General features: G+C 39.9%; 2 protein-coding genes across 4 annotated transcripts; both read left to right on the forward strand.

Moving 5' to 3' along the window:
* The first annotated feature begins 398 nt into the window (after positions 1-398).
* Positions 399-8,937, forward strand: lrrc3ca (leucine rich repeat containing 3Ca). Its single transcript, XM_034119520.1, has 2 exons — positions 399-868; positions 3,736-8,937. The coding sequence occupies exon 2, from the start codon at positions 3,819-3,821 to the stop codon at positions 4,611-4,613; it is 795 nt and encodes a 264-aa protein (XP_033975411.1). The 5' UTR covers positions 399-868; positions 3,736-3,818; the 3' UTR covers positions 4,614-8,937.
* Positions 8,938-9,162: 225 nt separating this feature from the next.
* csf3a (colony stimulating factor 3 (granulocyte) a) lies at positions 9,163-15,828 on the forward strand. Of its 3 annotated transcripts, none has more exons than XM_034119522.1 (5): positions 9,163-10,156; positions 12,953-13,128; positions 14,241-14,348; positions 14,439-14,579; positions 15,224-15,828. In XM_034119522.1, the coding sequence occupies exons 2-5, from the start codon at positions 12,973-12,975 to the stop codon at positions 15,413-15,415; spliced, it is 597 nt and encodes a 198-aa protein (XP_033975413.1). In that variant the 5' UTR covers positions 9,163-10,156; positions 12,953-12,972; the 3' UTR covers positions 15,416-15,828. The 3 variants fall into 3 exon arrangements, with proteins under 3 accessions (XP_033975413.1, XP_033975412.1, XP_033975415.1); XM_034119521.1 differs by lacking the exon at positions 9,163-10,156 and adding an exon at positions 12,440-12,499; XM_034119524.1 differs by lacking the exon at positions 9,163-10,156 and adding an exon at positions 12,570-12,655.
* Positions 15,829-16,489: the final 661 nt, after the last annotated feature.

Below are 16,489 nucleotides of genomic sequence, written 5' to 3' on the forward strand. Positions count from 1 at the left end.
CTCTCTGGGGGACAAATAAGGATTTCTAATTTTGTATCTATTATATTATAACATAATCTTGTGAAGAGGCATTCTGCATAATCAGTTGCTTTTGATCATTTAAGTTACTTTAGCTAATAACACTCCTGTGCATCTACTTTAGTAACATTTGAATTCAGGACTCTAATTTGTGTTATGATATTTTAATTCCATAGTATTTTTAGACTTTTACTTCAGTAAAGGACCTTCTACCTCGTCATGATGTATGAGATCACTTCTGTGAATGTGTGTGTGTGTGTGTGTGTGTGTGTGTGTGTGTGTGTGTGTGTGTGTGTGTGTGTGTGTGTGTGTGAGGGAGGGAGGGAGGTGTACCCCTTACTTTACTGGCAGCTGGTGCAGGCAGATCCACTTCACTCACAGCAGCTGCATCTGAATGAATGTAATCACTCCCTCCATTACATATTTTTGCCGTAATGCATTTCGAACAGCAGCGGTAGCAGCGACCAAATGCAGCCACTCAGCATTTCTGCCTAATGCATTGCGTGCCATGTGTCTGCCATTTTAAACTTTGCATTCATGTTTTTGTTGGTCACATCCAGCCTTAAAGTCAGTGAGAAAGCCTTGCCCTCGGTGTTGCCTAGTTTTGTGGTTGCGTGGAAACTAAACGGCTGCACTCAGTGAGCGAGCCCTGAACTGAGCATTTCCAGCGGCGCGTGGTGGCTGCCCACAAGAGCGGCTCTCTGCACAAGTTTAACGAGGACCTGATGGAGGAGAAGCGAAATATTGACCGAACCGCCTTCCGGGGATTTCTCTGATCCGCCGGAGCATTTCACTCCCTGACGCTTGCTGAGGAACACACCATGAAAAGGAGAGGGAAAGCAGCAAAGACGTGAGTGTGTGTATCGATCATCTGTTTTCTTTGTGATATTGCATGCCTTTACGCATTTGCTCAACCTATGAAATAGCATCGGTTTTCCAGTTTTTTTTATACGGGTTTACAAATGTGACTGGTGCTGCACACAATACTGGATGGGACTGGCTAAAACAGGATGAAAGACAAACTTAACAAGGGTATCGGTTCCCTCCTGCATCTCCTTTTATCTCCTGTCCTTTGAGTTCATTTTCCACCAGATGCTTGTTTCTAATGAGTATATTTCGCATGCAATTATACTTGTTGCACTTGAATTAAGCATCCTAAATGTCCCTATCCTATATTGCGTTGTGATTTATGTAAAGTAATAACAACTCCAAGACTAATGCTTAGTATTTAAGATTTTAAACTGATATTTAAATATTTAACAATGGCTATCAAACCCCTATGAATCTCAAACATACATACATTAAATGCCATTACATAAACTGCCATGCTGTAATAAAAGTATATGCTTATTGCCCTCTAAATTAACCGAGTAAGACAATTTTATGTCGTAAAATGGGGTTTTATGGTGTAGTTGAAATCTGCCAAAGCAGTGTTGTGCCTTTTTAAGGAAAAGCAAGAAAAGCGCATCCAAATTGGCATTAAGTGAGGAATTGGCAGTAGAAAGAGCTGAACGCACTGAAATATGATTGCAGTTGCAATAACATTGTGTATTTCAATTTTTTTCAAGTGTTCTTCGGTTCCCTTTCAGTCATCCACACCTCCCATTGATAACTAGAAACCACCTTCTTATTTGCCATTAATGCAGCTGTGATGTGATTCCACGCGGAGGTCAGATTCATATATGGAAAAAAAACTACGTCACAAAACATATTCCCTCGTACATTTGTGTTGCATTTAATTCCTCCCAAGTTTATGTCTGGCTTACCAAATGACTGCTCCTCGTATAATTGGTGCCAGAGAGGTGCAGCACTGGAAGCAGTGAATTTATGAAGTGTGAGATTGACCTTTTGGCTGTGAGAGCGCTGTATTTATTGTTTAAATTAAAAGCAAGAAAGATTATTTATCACATCAGTAATGAATAAAGGATCACGGATGAAGACCTCATCAGATTTAGAGGCCACCTAATTTATTGCATTTACTTGTGTGTGGTTATCTCATGCACTATATTCTCCTTCCTCTACCCTTTGTTCTTTCACTGCCAGTTGTCTTCATCAGCTGTCCTTGTGAATGACTAACATTTGCCCCTTTTCCCAATGTCTCATTAGTGTCACGCACTGTTCTCTGCGTTGTTATTGTGCTGTTACCCCCTCTCCTTAAATCCTCTTGATATCATTCGTTCTCTCACAACCCTGTGCTGCTGCTGTGTCCAATTTCCCTCTGTGCCCACATGCTTTCTCCTCCTCCGTCACCAGCCTTCTGCTCCTGCTCCCCCATTATCTTAGCAAAATACCAGGCTGGCATACTGTGTGACGGGAAAAGTACAGCCTTTACAGGAACATAACGATACCCATTTAGTTCAGGCAAGACTTTTATATCCTTTGCTGGTATTTTACTTCCTAATGCACCCTGCTGACATAAAGCGCAGAGGGTAATCTTTAGGAAGTTGCTTCGCTTAATGAAGATGGAAAAGCATCTCATGCTAAACTACCTCAGTTAGAGCATCTAAATAGCAGAGCCTTCTTCTGTGCTTTGCTCCGGTGCATCAGCCTCCATCTCGCCCTCATTATTGGGTTTGTCTGGCAGGCATCTCTTAAACCTGTGTGACACAATGAGTGTTATTAGCTGTGTCTCTTAGACAAGGCATCTGTCCCCGTAACACACACATACAAACCACCATTGCCACTACACACTGTCCTCTACCCCCCCAACGTCATGTGATACTTTGAGGTACTTAGAGATCGATTTCATTTTTTAATCTTGGTAAGTGGATCTTGTCCAGTCTCCAGCCATTTTGAAGAAATTAAGAAGTCCGGTTGAACTCTGTGGTCCATCTTTTTGTCAGACAGGCCATCACATTGTCTGTTTTGGTGGCGTTTATGGCATTAACATTTGCCCCGACAAAAGGATTGGGTGGCCAACACCGATGCTACATTGACTTAAGGAGTTTTTCCTTAAGAGGATTAGTAACGGGATAGGAGGTAGCCCTGATCAGGTATTAATGAAGTGTGTTAAGATGGGTAGACCTGCTATTTTCAAAGGCTTACATACAAAATATATAAAGTGTAATTTACCGTACACACAGACAAGCTTTTACCTCTGTGTTACTTGCACTTCTGACCAAATGACCCCATGTACTAGAGACTGCACAGCTTGACAGATAATCTGGAACATTTTTAATGGTCACTTGTAATAAAATGATCCGAATGGCGTCTGTATTTGTGAAAATAACTGGATACATGATATTTTACATTATGAAAAAAATGGATAGTTTTATGTTTTTTTGTTTGGAACATTTGTTCTTCATGGAGTCACATCACTATGTTGATGCCTATCTCTGTGTACTGAAATAGCTCTGCGTTGCAGGGATGGCAATTATAAATGAGGCACAGTGACACCAAAGGTTTTTCTAGCTTGTTTATTTAGTTGGTATGAAGGGAATGTTTGATCCTTAGACTTTACTGGAAATATATCAGAAGTTCAGTATCTGGCCATCATGGTGAAATAAAGCAATCCTGTTCTCGCTGCAATTAGATACGTTTTAGTAGACTACCCCCTGCATTCTGTGTTATATATCACTATGGACTCTGAAACCATTGTTTATCACCCATGTTTTGCTTGGGAAAACTATTTGACAGGACAATCTGCACTGTTGTTCATTTCAAAGGCTAACCTTCCCACAACTGCTAATGTGACTTTTTGTTGTTTTTATGCAACAGGCTCAACAGCTTCTGGGGAGGTTAATGTGGACTTCACCTCCTGCGCCCAGGTGGTCCTTCCTGGAGCATGCACGCATCCCACAATGTCCCTAATTGCAGACTGGTTACTGCGCCACTCAGTGGTCACGTGTTTGCTGCTGCACAGCCTGGTGCTTATGACCTTTTGCTTCCACAATGCTGCCACCAGTTGCTCCAAGAGCTGTTACTGCTCTGAGAGCGATACCGGGGGCAAGACGGTCCGCTGCAGCAATATGCGGCTCACAGAGATCCCCCAGGATATCCCCAATGACACACAACGCGTCTACCTGGACTTCAACCTTTTCACTACAGTCCCAACTAATGCTTTTGTAGGTTTGCCCAACCTAGTTGAACTGGATCTATCGCACAACGAATTGAGCCTGTTAGAACCAGGGGCATTCAGAGGACTTGGACCCTCACTACAGTTCCTAGACATTTCTTCTAACAAGTTAGTGAGCTTTAACCCAGAGGCCTTTGATGGCCTGCGGTCTCGCGCCAACCTAACAAACAATCCTTGGCATTGTGACTGCACCTTGCAGATGGCCTTGCCCCGTGTGGACCTGGAGCCTGCCTCGCTGGCGGGAATCGTTTGCAAGACTTCAGATCCTGAGGAAACGGGAGTTCAAGGACTTGCCTTCCTGTTGGCACCAGCCATAGACCTATGTGTGGTGATGAAGAGGACTACAGATGTGGCCATGCTGGTGGTCATGTTTGGCTGGTTCAGCATGGTAATCTCCTACCTGGTCTACTATGTCAGGGCTAATCAGGAGGACGCCCGCAGACACCTGGAGTATCTCAAGTCGTTGCCAGGCATACCGGGCAAATCAGAGGAGTCTTCTACCATTAGTACTGTGGTATAGGTTGGATGAAACTACACGTGGGACCACTAAACAGGATGGAGCGACGACTACGTGGCCTTCATCAATCTCAGATGGTTTTGCTCAGCTGTTGTCTCTGAGCCAAGGTGGGCAACAAGACATGCGCATCTGCACAAGAAAAACAGGCCGATGCAACCTAGCCAGATGAATAATTCATCATTCAGTGACCCATTAGGAGTTTCTGCTGACTGAGTTGATGGTCTGGTGAGTGCACTAAGGGAGTTAAAGCAAAGGCTGTTTTTGGTGAACTCCAAATATGGGCTACAAATGGGATTTATCCAATGGTGCATACACCTAGATGCACCGAGCCTACACACAGACAATATGAAGCAAACATCATTATGAACGGGAAAAGGTAACACTACAATGAGGAAATTCATGTACAACTGTTTTCCATTACAACCCTTATGGTATCCACCAGTATATTCTAAGTAAAATTATGTTTTCAAATTAAATTGTTGTTTTTTTGAGTTTCTCTTACTGAACTTAGTCAACTGTCTCATGAAAAAATACATACAGTTATTGAGAATGTGAATCACTTTTTAGCAAATGCATATTTAGCTCACTTGGCTGATGAATCACATTGCTGTGTGATGAAGGGCTCATTGGTTATTCTGTGATGTTTTTGGCAGTAGCTACTGTACCAGAGCTCCATACTGATGAGAACCGCAGACCTCCAAGCTGCCTTTGTATGTTAACAGTGTTTGACAGGAAACTCCTACTAGCTCACAATAACCTCCAATTACATCCCTAAATTATCTATCCAAACACTGCAGTACTATACACTGCGTATCAAAAGTTAATTTATCAAATGCCAGTATGAAGAAACTAGGTTTTTGCGGAGGTAACCTGACATCACCTGTCACGCCAGTCACCTAGGACTGATTCGATTTGAGTCCTGTTGGCTGATACCAGAAACACACAGCAGCTCTGGAATTACTCCTCAGCATAATATGCTAATCTTTAGTCACAAGCCAATAGCCCTGCATGCAATATCATGTAATTGTCAGATAAGGTTGGTGAGAAGCAGAGAATTTGAGGTTACTGCAGTTCAGCTGTCATCAAATAGAAAGAGAGAGAGAGTAACTGGGAAACATTTGATCATATTCTGGTTTAAAAAGCCCTTCAGCAAACACTCTCACTCCTTTATCCAGAGCAATTAAGGTAACACAGAAGAACCCTTCATTATCGTACCTTGTTATATAGACAAATTCTTTATTTCTGCACCGATTTTCATTCGCTATGATGCCTTTTAATAAGCATGCCTTTGGGAGCCTCGTTGTCAGATTCAGTCACTCCTATTGGTTTCCCAAATAACATTTATGAGGCCACGACCTGTGGCTCCATTTAAAAGACTTAAGGGATTTAGATCTCTTATTTCAACAGACAGAGTAAAATGCATTTGTGTCTCTTCCAACGAAGTAGTCGATATAAAACTGAGACCTCAAAAAGGGAAATGTTTTTAGGTTGAGGTGTAATTTAATCCACATGAGACTGCTCTAAGATACTCTCTTCTGTTCCACAGAACAAGGTCAGAATAACCCTTTGCAGGCTTCAATAATGAAATTTGATGTTTGAGATGTGGGAAATGGTTTGACAACAAGGATTTCCCTGTCAGACACACGCATGCCTTTAGAGCAAGAGCAGTAGTGATACATTATTTATGATAGCCACAAAAACACTCGAGCAGAAAGTCTGGGATTGACCCATCATCTTGTGTGACCCAGTTCCTGAGGAGAAAAAAGGGAGTGCCAAAGGGGATGAGCTGCCCCCCTCTCTGCTGCCTGGCATACCCTCGCTTGGGTAAAACACTTTCCAAATGTCCTTGGGCTGCTCAGGGAGAGTCAAGAGCGCTCACAGTGGCATCCAAAGTCAGCTCCACCTCATCCTTAAATCCCCTTCTCTCCCAAAGGTAGCACTCTGTTTTCAAAAGAGTAGTTTGAGATCTCGGAAATATGCATATTAGCAACCGCAGGGGGTTGGTTACCATTAGGACATTTTATTTTGTTCGCTTAAGACGTGCTATTAGGCAGATTCTTTCTAGAAAGGTTATCTGTTTCCAGTCTTTATGCTAAGCTAACAAGCTAATAGCTCCAGCTTCTTTTTTAGCATAAAGACATGAAAGTGATATCAATCTTTTTACAAAATTCCAGAATGTTCAACAATTTCTTTTAAAAAAAAAAACAGAAGAAAAGTCAAAAAGAAACGTTTAGGAGTTATTTTATGTTTACTAAAATAAAGAAGATGTCAACAGTGTTTGTTAGACATGTTGTTTTTGCCATCTGTTCATCTTGTTGTGCTTGACAGCACCATAGTTTCTATTAACAGGCTGAGTTTGTTTGACAATATTGATCTTGACAGAGGTAATCTTAAGGAAGCAGGTACAGCCACCCATGATGAGCAGGAGGTTTAACAGTACTGAAAAATAGATGGTAAGCCTCTCTCTTTGACATTTCCTGACACACACAGCTCCCTCCTTCGCTCTTTCCTCTGATTACAGGCTCTCACGGTGGCTTTGAAACACAGGACTAGCAACAGAAATGGCTGACTGTATTCTGTTCAGCTAATGTAGGTGGATGCACACGTTCTTTTGTTCGCCTATGTACGACAGGTGTGTGTGCCTGGCGGCAGTGAGGGTTCGTGTAATGTAACACCGCTGTTCCCCAGCACACATAAATGTCACTGAGGTTAATTTAAATTTCAGACGAGCTCAGTTTGCCCCGCCTGCTACCTTAGACACGTTACACTGGTGTGAGCATTACAACTGCTGGGTAATGGGACACAAAGTGGGGGATAAGGTGACGCATCCAATCCCACAGAGCGCAGCCCTGTTTGGGGTTGGGTTGCAGGTGAAAATGTTTCCAGGCTCTGAGATCACATGGGGTCTCCCAGTGAGGGCCTGTCTCAGCACCTGATTTCCACCTTCAGCCAAAAAAGGTAAGCGACACCTAAGACGCAGCATCTGAGAAGAGTGACAAGGACATCCTTGTCAATATTTTGTAAAGGTGTCCTTTTTCTGATGCCCTTGGAAGGGATGAAACCAAGTCCAAATGAATGAAGAAAAGGTCCTGACTTCAGTTAGTGCAACATGGCTCCCCCTGTTGTGGAGTTTGTGAATGTGAAGAAAATAAATACATTTCTCCTAAAAAAACAACACGCAGCACATTCCCTCATCCTACAGACCTCACTTAAACATTAATGTTTCTCAATAATGGTATTAAGCCATTGGTGGGCCCAAAGGACATCAGCTGTAGACCCTCACTGAGCCTCCATGTTGCTGTAGATTAGTTTGATTTGATTAAACTCAAGATTGTGAAAGTGGAAACAAACCTTTTTAATTCTCCCAACTATAGCGTTTCCAAGCGTTATATTGTACTGTTGATCGCTACTGTCCAAAATAATAAACAACTATATCAATTCCAAATAACTATAATCCCTGATCTCAATGCTTAAAATAAAGTTAGGGGCTCGTTTGCTGGCTAGAGTATCCGCAGTTAAAATGAATCTGGTTGTTCTGCTACTTGGGAACAGCTAGCTATTTTGTTGGGTTACCTCTTGGTGAAATGCTCTTTTGACAGGGAAGTAATGTAATCTATATGTCTGGGGCTTTTATTGTAAAAGGAGGTTGCAGGCAGAATTGCATATTGGAAGCATTACTTGCAGGGAACTAAATTAAGAGCCACTAGTGTCATTATATCCAGCCATTATCTTGTTCAATCAATATTCACTTCCTGAAGATGAGTTGTTTTCAGTGTAAAGAATGAGCTGAAGTGCAGGATCTCCTGATATAATCCCCTAAAATATGTCAAATGTAAAGTTGAAGTGCCTGACCCCAATGTACAAGTGAATACTTATAAAGCTTTTACACATTAAATTAATATTGCAATTGCACTAAAGACATTCATGAGTGATTATTCGTATACTATACATAGCTAAAGCACAAATGGTGAAAAGGCTGAAATATTGACCGGTTTTAACATATACACAATGGCATATATAACTGTTGCACAGAACTTGGATATGTATGTTGAACATCGCTCTATGGATCATAAATCTAGATTCAGAGGTGTGACCTACTTACTATATAATATAGGTCAAGATTGTTATTTTGGATATACCCTCAGGGATTTATCATCTTTTGGGAATTCTGTAAAAGCAAACTGTTAATATAAGGAATGCATGATTAATTTCTCATTAATAGTTTCATGTATAGATCGCAATCTGAATATGTGCCCAAATATGTAACTGGCTTGTTTGAAAGGTGTCTTGTATGCGATTTATATTGCGTCATAAATCATGTCATTGTCATGTTTGTTGTGAGATCATTTTCTGAGAAATCCTGTTTAAACTGCTGAGGAAGACAGGAGTGCTCGCATACTTTGGTCATCAGCATAACCACCTAATTCTGCCTTAATTCCTTCTAAAAACACATTTTGCAATTCCATGGCTCCGTCCTTTTTCATGGAAAAGCATTACTCACTCCATGAAAAAACATGACACAATTGGACAAGAGCTGGTTTCAAATAAATGGAATCTGGACACAATCTTTGCTGGCAGTCTGAGCATATCAACACATCATTTTTGTCTTGAGATCTGATGTAAAAACAGTCCAGGTTATTGGATTTGCCAAAAACGGGGAAAACATCAACCATTGAGTGGAAAAGAATCTGTAGCATTCAGAAATTGGTGGGAATACATAAGGTATTTGAACATCAAGGGAACTATCTTTCTGTTCTGTTCAGGCTAATACCTCTACATTTTTTAAATAACTTATTGACTTAAGTGCTAAAATATCGTAGTAAATTAACACAATGTATCTCTTAAACCAGAAGAAATGTGATATTGGCACATTTTTGTGAAAATTAGAAGTGGTCCCAGGACCCAGATTATCCCTAAACCTCTAGACCGAGTAATTTTACAGCCATCTTTGTGCTCTCTAGAAAACCAGGTCCTTTCAAAGGCCTCCTGGGTAATCAGGAAAACAAATCAGTATGTCATAAAAATGAGAGAGGGCTCAATGAAAAAAGCCCTTTCTGCTTTCATTTAGGCTAATCTCCTTGCCTGCCATTTTACAACCCCTCTTGACCTCTGCAATCCCGTCAGATTTACATGTAGGGCCATCTTCAAAAATGCTCATTCCTGCAGAAACTTAATTTAAATTCCTATTAAATTAAGCATAAGGGTGTGTGCTTTCAAGGGTTAAAAGGCAGGACATGATTGTGCAGCTTCTCCATGTCCAACATAAGGTGAGCTAGCACCTCTAAAACCAAATAGTGTTTCCAACTGGGTCATTGAAGGGGCCACAGAGCGAGGCCTCAGCAGTGAATAATGCCGTTCTTTCATGTGCAGGATTGATTGGAGATCGGACCAGTGTGGATTTCAGGGATCAGATTTGACAGCTTCACTTCACAGCCTATCAAGCATAGCCAGATGTAACATATCTACACTGACTGATCAAGGGGCCTCGTGTCAGAGCATGAAGAAAACCGATCTGTTACAACAGAGGCACAGCATTGACCTATGAGGTGATTACATAACTCCAAACGCAATGGCATAACTCGATTCTACAATTTTTGAAACAAGGATTTAATTATTATCAAAAAGGAAGGTCTTAAGCCGTACTCTTAAAAACGGATAGGCTGTCTGCCGCCCGAACACAAACTGGAAGCTGATTCCACAAAAGTGGAGCTTGATAAGAAAAGGCTCTGGCTCCCATTGTGTTTTTAGAGACTCTAGGAACAACCAACAACCGTCCATTCTTGGAACGCAATGTCCTAGTTGGACAGTAGGGTAGAATGAGTTCCAAACATGTTGTCTGCCTGTGCTGGAAAATGTATTATCTCTTCGATTTTCACACGGCATCTATTGCACGTCTGTCCGTCCTGGGAGAGGGATCCTTCCTCTGTTGCTCTCCCTGAGGTTTCTCCCATTTTCCCCTTTAAACTGTGGGGTTTTTCCTCTGGAAGTGTTTCCTTGTACGATGTGAGGGTCTAAGGACAGAGGGTGTCGTATTGTCATACTGATATTCTGTACAAACTGTGATGTCCACTGAGACAAATGTAACATTTGTGATATTGGGCTATATAAATAAACATTGATTGATTGATTGATTGAAGAATTTCCAAAATACTCTTATCCACTGTTTTGAGGATAGTTAGATGAAACAATTATACTACTTTTATGTCTCTGTGCTAATGTAGGGTGGAGCCAGCATCTTGGTAGCCTAGCTTAGCATAATGACTGGAAACAGGGGGAAACAGCTAGCCTAGCTATGTCTAAATGTAAAAGCCAGTCAACCATTGCTCTCTACATCACTTATTACCATGTGTATATTGTTTGTTAAATCCATAAACTTACTTTAAAACCGTAAGTATGTTTCTTGGCTGGTGGCAGTGACATATAAGCTAGCTTTTTTCCCCCAGTCTACAGTATTTATGCTAAGCCTATTGAGTACCATGGGTGCTAAGCTAAGGTATCCTCTCCTGATGGTAGCTTCATATTAAGCATAGGCCTACAGACACAAGAGTGGTATTCATTTTGTCATCTAACTTTTGGAAAAATGTCAAACCAATCTTTAAGGCAAGGATCAACTAAAAGCACATTTGTATCAAAGAACATGTTGTCACAAGATGGCGATATCTTTGCTCAGTTTGATGAATAATGCTTTTCTCTGTACTTTGACCTTTGAGAGATTTCTATTTTAAATGCTTTTAACAGAGTGTAACATCACAGCTGAGGTATCATTTATAAAACTCATGATTCCACCAGATGGCACTCTTGTCTCTGTCAAGCCAGTGTGTTTCTTTTCTCCCCTCCTATTTACTATAACTGTACACAACGCCTGGTGGGCTCACTTCCTGTGTGGTGGATCAGGATAATTTGCAGGTAAGTCAAATCCCAGAGCCTTGAAATTGGTGCAACAGGTGCCACAATTGAAATACACTTGTAAATGCCATATTTCTCTTTTAGACGTTTTGTTTGTGGTGGGCTGTTTCTTTACAAACAGGAAAATACAGCTGTGTCAGTAGTGTAAATGCAAATCAGTTGGAAATGTCCAATCTATTAATAGCAAGATGCAAGCCAAGAGTGAGTAGCCACAAAGGAATCACAATGACCAAAAAACATACCGGGTTTCCTTTCAAAAAGTCCTAGATTTCATAAACACTTGTGATTTGAGCATTTAAACACTTTCAATTTCCATTTCCCTCTTCACAGCGGTCAGTGGAAAAGCCTGTATGACTCTGAACTTAACTACAGGCTGGGTTACATCAATGTCAAATATCAGAAATGGAGGAATTCCCAAAATCTCTTGAATTGTGTTACTCTGGAGGCTTTTGTAGAAAATGTAATTGCATAATAGAAAAAAAACATATAGAGTCATCAATACTTTCACCCTCTTAATTTAAATTTCGGTTATTTTATCCTTCTTATATATATATATATATATATACCATATAGTCACTGTAATGTTTAATAGTTCACGTTTTATTCCTATTTTTGTATGTTATGTGAAGTCAGTTGAAGAAAAATGTTATAACAAATCAAATTCACTATAATGTTGAGACCAAAATTGTTAAACAAATCCATCAAAGAATAATGTGCTTAAATTAAATGTCCTTATTTTCAATAACCACTATTTAGACCCAGGTAAGTAAGCTTTATTTAACAAAATAAGTCAAATGGCTTTGAATGAAAATGTGCAATTCATGAATCGCTCATATGGTAATAGGATGACCAAATTATGGGAAATCCCTATTTGGGCCTGCAGCCTATATAAGACTATAAGTGTACTATTAATCATGAATAGTGTTCACTTGAGGTCAATACTTAAAGACATTCCTCAACAGAGGCCATGAACATCCTGATTGGTGAGTAGTGATGAGGAAATACTTGTAAATGCTGCTTTCTCTTCCTCTGCTGATCAACTCCAGAAACAGCACAGAGACTCTTAAAGAAGCTTGGATTTTCTCTTAACTGATAGCACTGCATAGTTCATTTTAACTCATCTGGACCTTTTTTAAGAAGTATATATTATATTTATTATAACTTTACATCTGCTCAAACTGCTAACTGTGCTATGTTGAACTGCTGTAGTCACTTCTGGCTTAGGTTTCACATTACAGGGACTATTCTGAACTCATGCAGTTATTTAGCCTGAGGGGAGGCATGCCCAGTGCTGCAGAACAGAGGAGCTGCTGAGGAGAGACACACGCTTTGTTCTCTCTCTGCCACACACACACTCGCACACACACTGTGCTGGTGGATGTAAGAAGGGATTGTTTTTGATGCCTCTACGGTTTTTGATTCTTCTCCCCTCTCAGTTTTCGCCCTTCACTGCTCCATGGCCACCCTCGCCCGCAGCGCGCCTCTGCAGCCGGAGATGGGCGCACTTGTTGAGGGAGCTCAGTTCCAGGAGATCGTGCTGAGGAGCCGCAGCTTGATAGAAAAGATCCTGCTCTCCATTCCCGACACGCACAAAGAATGCATTCACATCCAGGTTAGATACGTGCTGGTTTTCCATTGTTTCGCTTTGATTTGAATATTGTCAGTGAGATATCTCGGCTGCTGGTGAATAATCAGTGCAGTTCGTTCTGTAAAAGGGCCTTTGGTGTGCACTGTGCCCTGCTGCTAGTCTGACAGGCTGTTTATTGAGTTTATATGGTTCATGGTTTTTATTGGTCATACGTACATAGCTACAGTGTAGTTATGAAGATGAAAATCTTAGGTCACAGGCTCCTCCAACAGTGAAACACAATACAACTGAAAAACTGAAAAAATAGAGCAAGTAAATACAAAAACAAAAATAGTAAAAAAGTGAAATAGTGAAATAAGAGATACAAGTGATTGGAATGTGATATATTAGATAAATAATTTCTAAATTGCAGCCAGATTAATGTGATGGATGTTGTTTCAAAAGTTCAGGTGTGGCTATGCAGTAATAACTGTGCTTTAAATTCAAAAGATATAAAAATTATAAATATTTGATGATTAATTATTGGCTTGGAGGTGCATTCTGCTAAAAGGGACTAGCATTATCCTCTTAATTCTGAGGACCTATTTTCTTCCACGAAGCCTGCCAAAACCTTCACAGTGGTTAATAGCAGTCACAATTTACCTCATTCCTTTACTTCAGTATTAACATTTTATGCCACTTAAACATTATATTTATTTGACATTCAGATACATGAATACTAATAAAATATTAACAATCATATAAATAATAGGAAATGCAAGGACATTTAGAAACGAAGTCAGACACTACATAAAAGGCTATAATGGTCTGAGTATTTCACATGATGTATAATAATTTATAAAAGGTGAATAAAATACTAGAAGTTTCCAATATTTGTCAACATACAGTATATTAATTTAATGACACTGACAGGGGCCATGTTACATAACGGGTGCTTTGGACATTTGTTATGGTTCATTTTTACATTGACGTATTACTACTTTTAGTTAACTAGATTGTCTGAGAACTTCTGTCACTACTGGGTATTTCTCTTGAAGTAAATAGATCTACAAATGCATATCAAGGTAGTGCTTGTTTCTTGTTTCATGCTAAGCTGTGATTTATCCCTAACATCTCCATGATATCTCTCCTTACAGATACTAAAACTTAATTCTTCAGAAAATGCCAATTTTGTGACAATGGCATCCACCATCGGCATCCCGGCTGCTCCTGTACTCAAAGTGGTGTCAGAAAACTTCTCTTTGGTAAGCATCTATCAGAGGAAAAATACAATGAATAACATGTTTTAGATAAACAGAAAATGTGACCTGATTGTTGTTATTTCTTCTCTTTAGGAGACCGGTTTGAGACGCATGTCGGAGGGTCTTCAGCTGCACCGGGCCTTACTGAGCTCCGTCTCTCCTCGGCTGGAACAGAAAGACAGAGTGATCGGGCTACAGGCTGACATCAGAGACCTCGTGGTTCAGATCAATAAGGTAGATTAATATTTTTATTTCACTGTCCCTATGGTTTGTTTAGGTTCTCCCTTTCTGTAATCATGAACAATTTGCACATACTGTACTTAGGATATATATATATATATTTTTTTTTTTTGCAGACATGGCACTTTCAGCACATTATATAAAGTACAGGACAATTTGTCTGTTAAAGGAAAGACAAATACCCATCCCCTATCCCCACCCCATTACTGTAGGTCATGGTCACAGAAAAAACTAGAATAATACAAATACATACAATAATACATACAATAATATAAATAACTCGCATCACAAAGTCACAGGTAACAGGAATAGAAAAAAATCACATTGAGTAGAATAGTAAGTAACTAAAAACAAAACAATTAAGACAGGGGAGAACAATAAGGGATACACAGAGTATTGGTCACAGGATATATTTTACAATTTTACAATGTGTATAGTACACTGTTTTAATGTGTCCGTCACTGTCCTCGATGGATATTTTTTATTCTTGTACATTGACTGTAAAAATACTGCTGTGACAAAACAATTTCCCAACTTTGGATAAATAAAGTATATATCTATCTATCATCTACACATAACTCTTTAGAAATGACCCTTACCTTAGCCACTTTCATGATGTTCCTTATTGTACCTTGCAGATGCTGAAAATAGCCCAAGCCGAGGCTGTGGTGCAGCCCTCTCCGACCCCCGTGGCCTTGCGTCTCCCGGGGGAATATGAGGTCCAGGTGGCGGCTCACCTGACCCTGGTCCAGCTGCAGGCCTTCGGGCAGGACACGGCGCGCTGCCTTAGGGGTCTGGACCGGAGCAATGACGAGGAAACGCAAAGCTGACCAACATTTTTACTCTAATTGCATTTGGTTTTTGTCCAAATCATACCTTTTATCTGTCATTTTTTACCATGGTTAATATGTATTTATGTTAAATGATTATGTATTTATTTTTTGAATCTATTTATATATATTTATTCACTGAATGTGGAATATTTATTTAGGGAATTAATTTATGATAACAGTGTGTCCTGTTTTATTACGTAGCATTGACTGTAAATTAAATCTTCTTTAATTTAGTCTGAAAATAATTTAAATGGTTCAAATTTATAAAGCGAGGTTCAATAATAATAATGAAAAGCAGAACAGAACATTTACAGATAGTTTTTTACTTTGTAATAACTAATGTATGTAATATATGTAAATTATATTTGAATGAAACAATTTTTTTTACAAATCTTATTTTTTTTAAAGAATGGTTCTGAATTTTTGTATTTCTGATAAATAAAAAGACATTTCCTTAAACTGTTATTGTTCCTTTTTATCAATGACAAGCATTATGACACATGCTTTGTCAATGTAATCACATCCACAATTCCAATGGAGCTCAGACAGTAATAGAGAAATGCAACTAAAAGTGAAATAGAGGCTTCCGGGTCATTTTTTCTGCCACCGTGTTGAGGAAGTGTTGCAACAGGCGGATGACTGCCTGGTGACCATGAGCTCAGGAGGGTGGTGCAGACTTTTGTACGTGTCATGTGGTCACAGCCTCTGCCAACATGTGACCATCATCACCCACACCACCTCATGGTATTTTAATACCAAATCTGACGAAAACAAAATAAGATCTTAAAAGGTCCCCTATTGTACTGTTTTTCATCAATATATTATGGGTCTCAGATATATACAAAACATGTCTCTGAAGTGTTTGGCTCCAAACACCAAACAGATCATTGCAGCATCCCATAATCCCCTCTGTTTCAGCCCTGTTTCCAAAGTGCTGATTCTCTGTCTGTTACTTTAGATGAAAATAAGGAGCCCCTCCCCACGCCCCTCTGAGAGATATTTGGTTACAAAGAACACAATGGTGCTCTCGGAGGAGATTCAGGTGATAAGGTGGGGGGGGGGGTTACCTTG

The sequence above is a fragment of the Trematomus bernacchii genome, unplaced genomic scaffold (genome assembly GCF_902827165.1).
Source record: "Trematomus bernacchii unplaced genomic scaffold, fTreBer1.1, whole genome shotgun sequence".
NCBI classification, from domain to species: Eukaryota; Metazoa; Chordata; class Actinopteri; order Perciformes; family Nototheniidae; genus Trematomus; species Trematomus bernacchii.

What these genes read in the sequence shown, in the direction of transcription:
- lrrc3ca (XM_034119520.1), top strand. Translation starts at nt 3,819, where the DNA reads ATGTCCCTAATTGCAGACTGGTTACTGCGCCACTCAGTGGTCACGTGT.
- csf3a (XM_034119521.1), top strand. An exon ending in AAGAATGCATTCACATCCAG is followed by an intron (nt 13,129 to 14,240) that starts GTTAGATACGTG and finishes CTCTCCTTACAG; the next exon opens with ATACTAAAACTTAATTCTTC. An exon ending in TGTCAGAAAACTTCTCTTTG is followed by an intron (nt 14,349 to 14,438) that starts GTAAGCATCTAT and finishes TCTTCTCTTTAG; the next exon opens with GAGACCGGTTTGAGACGCAT.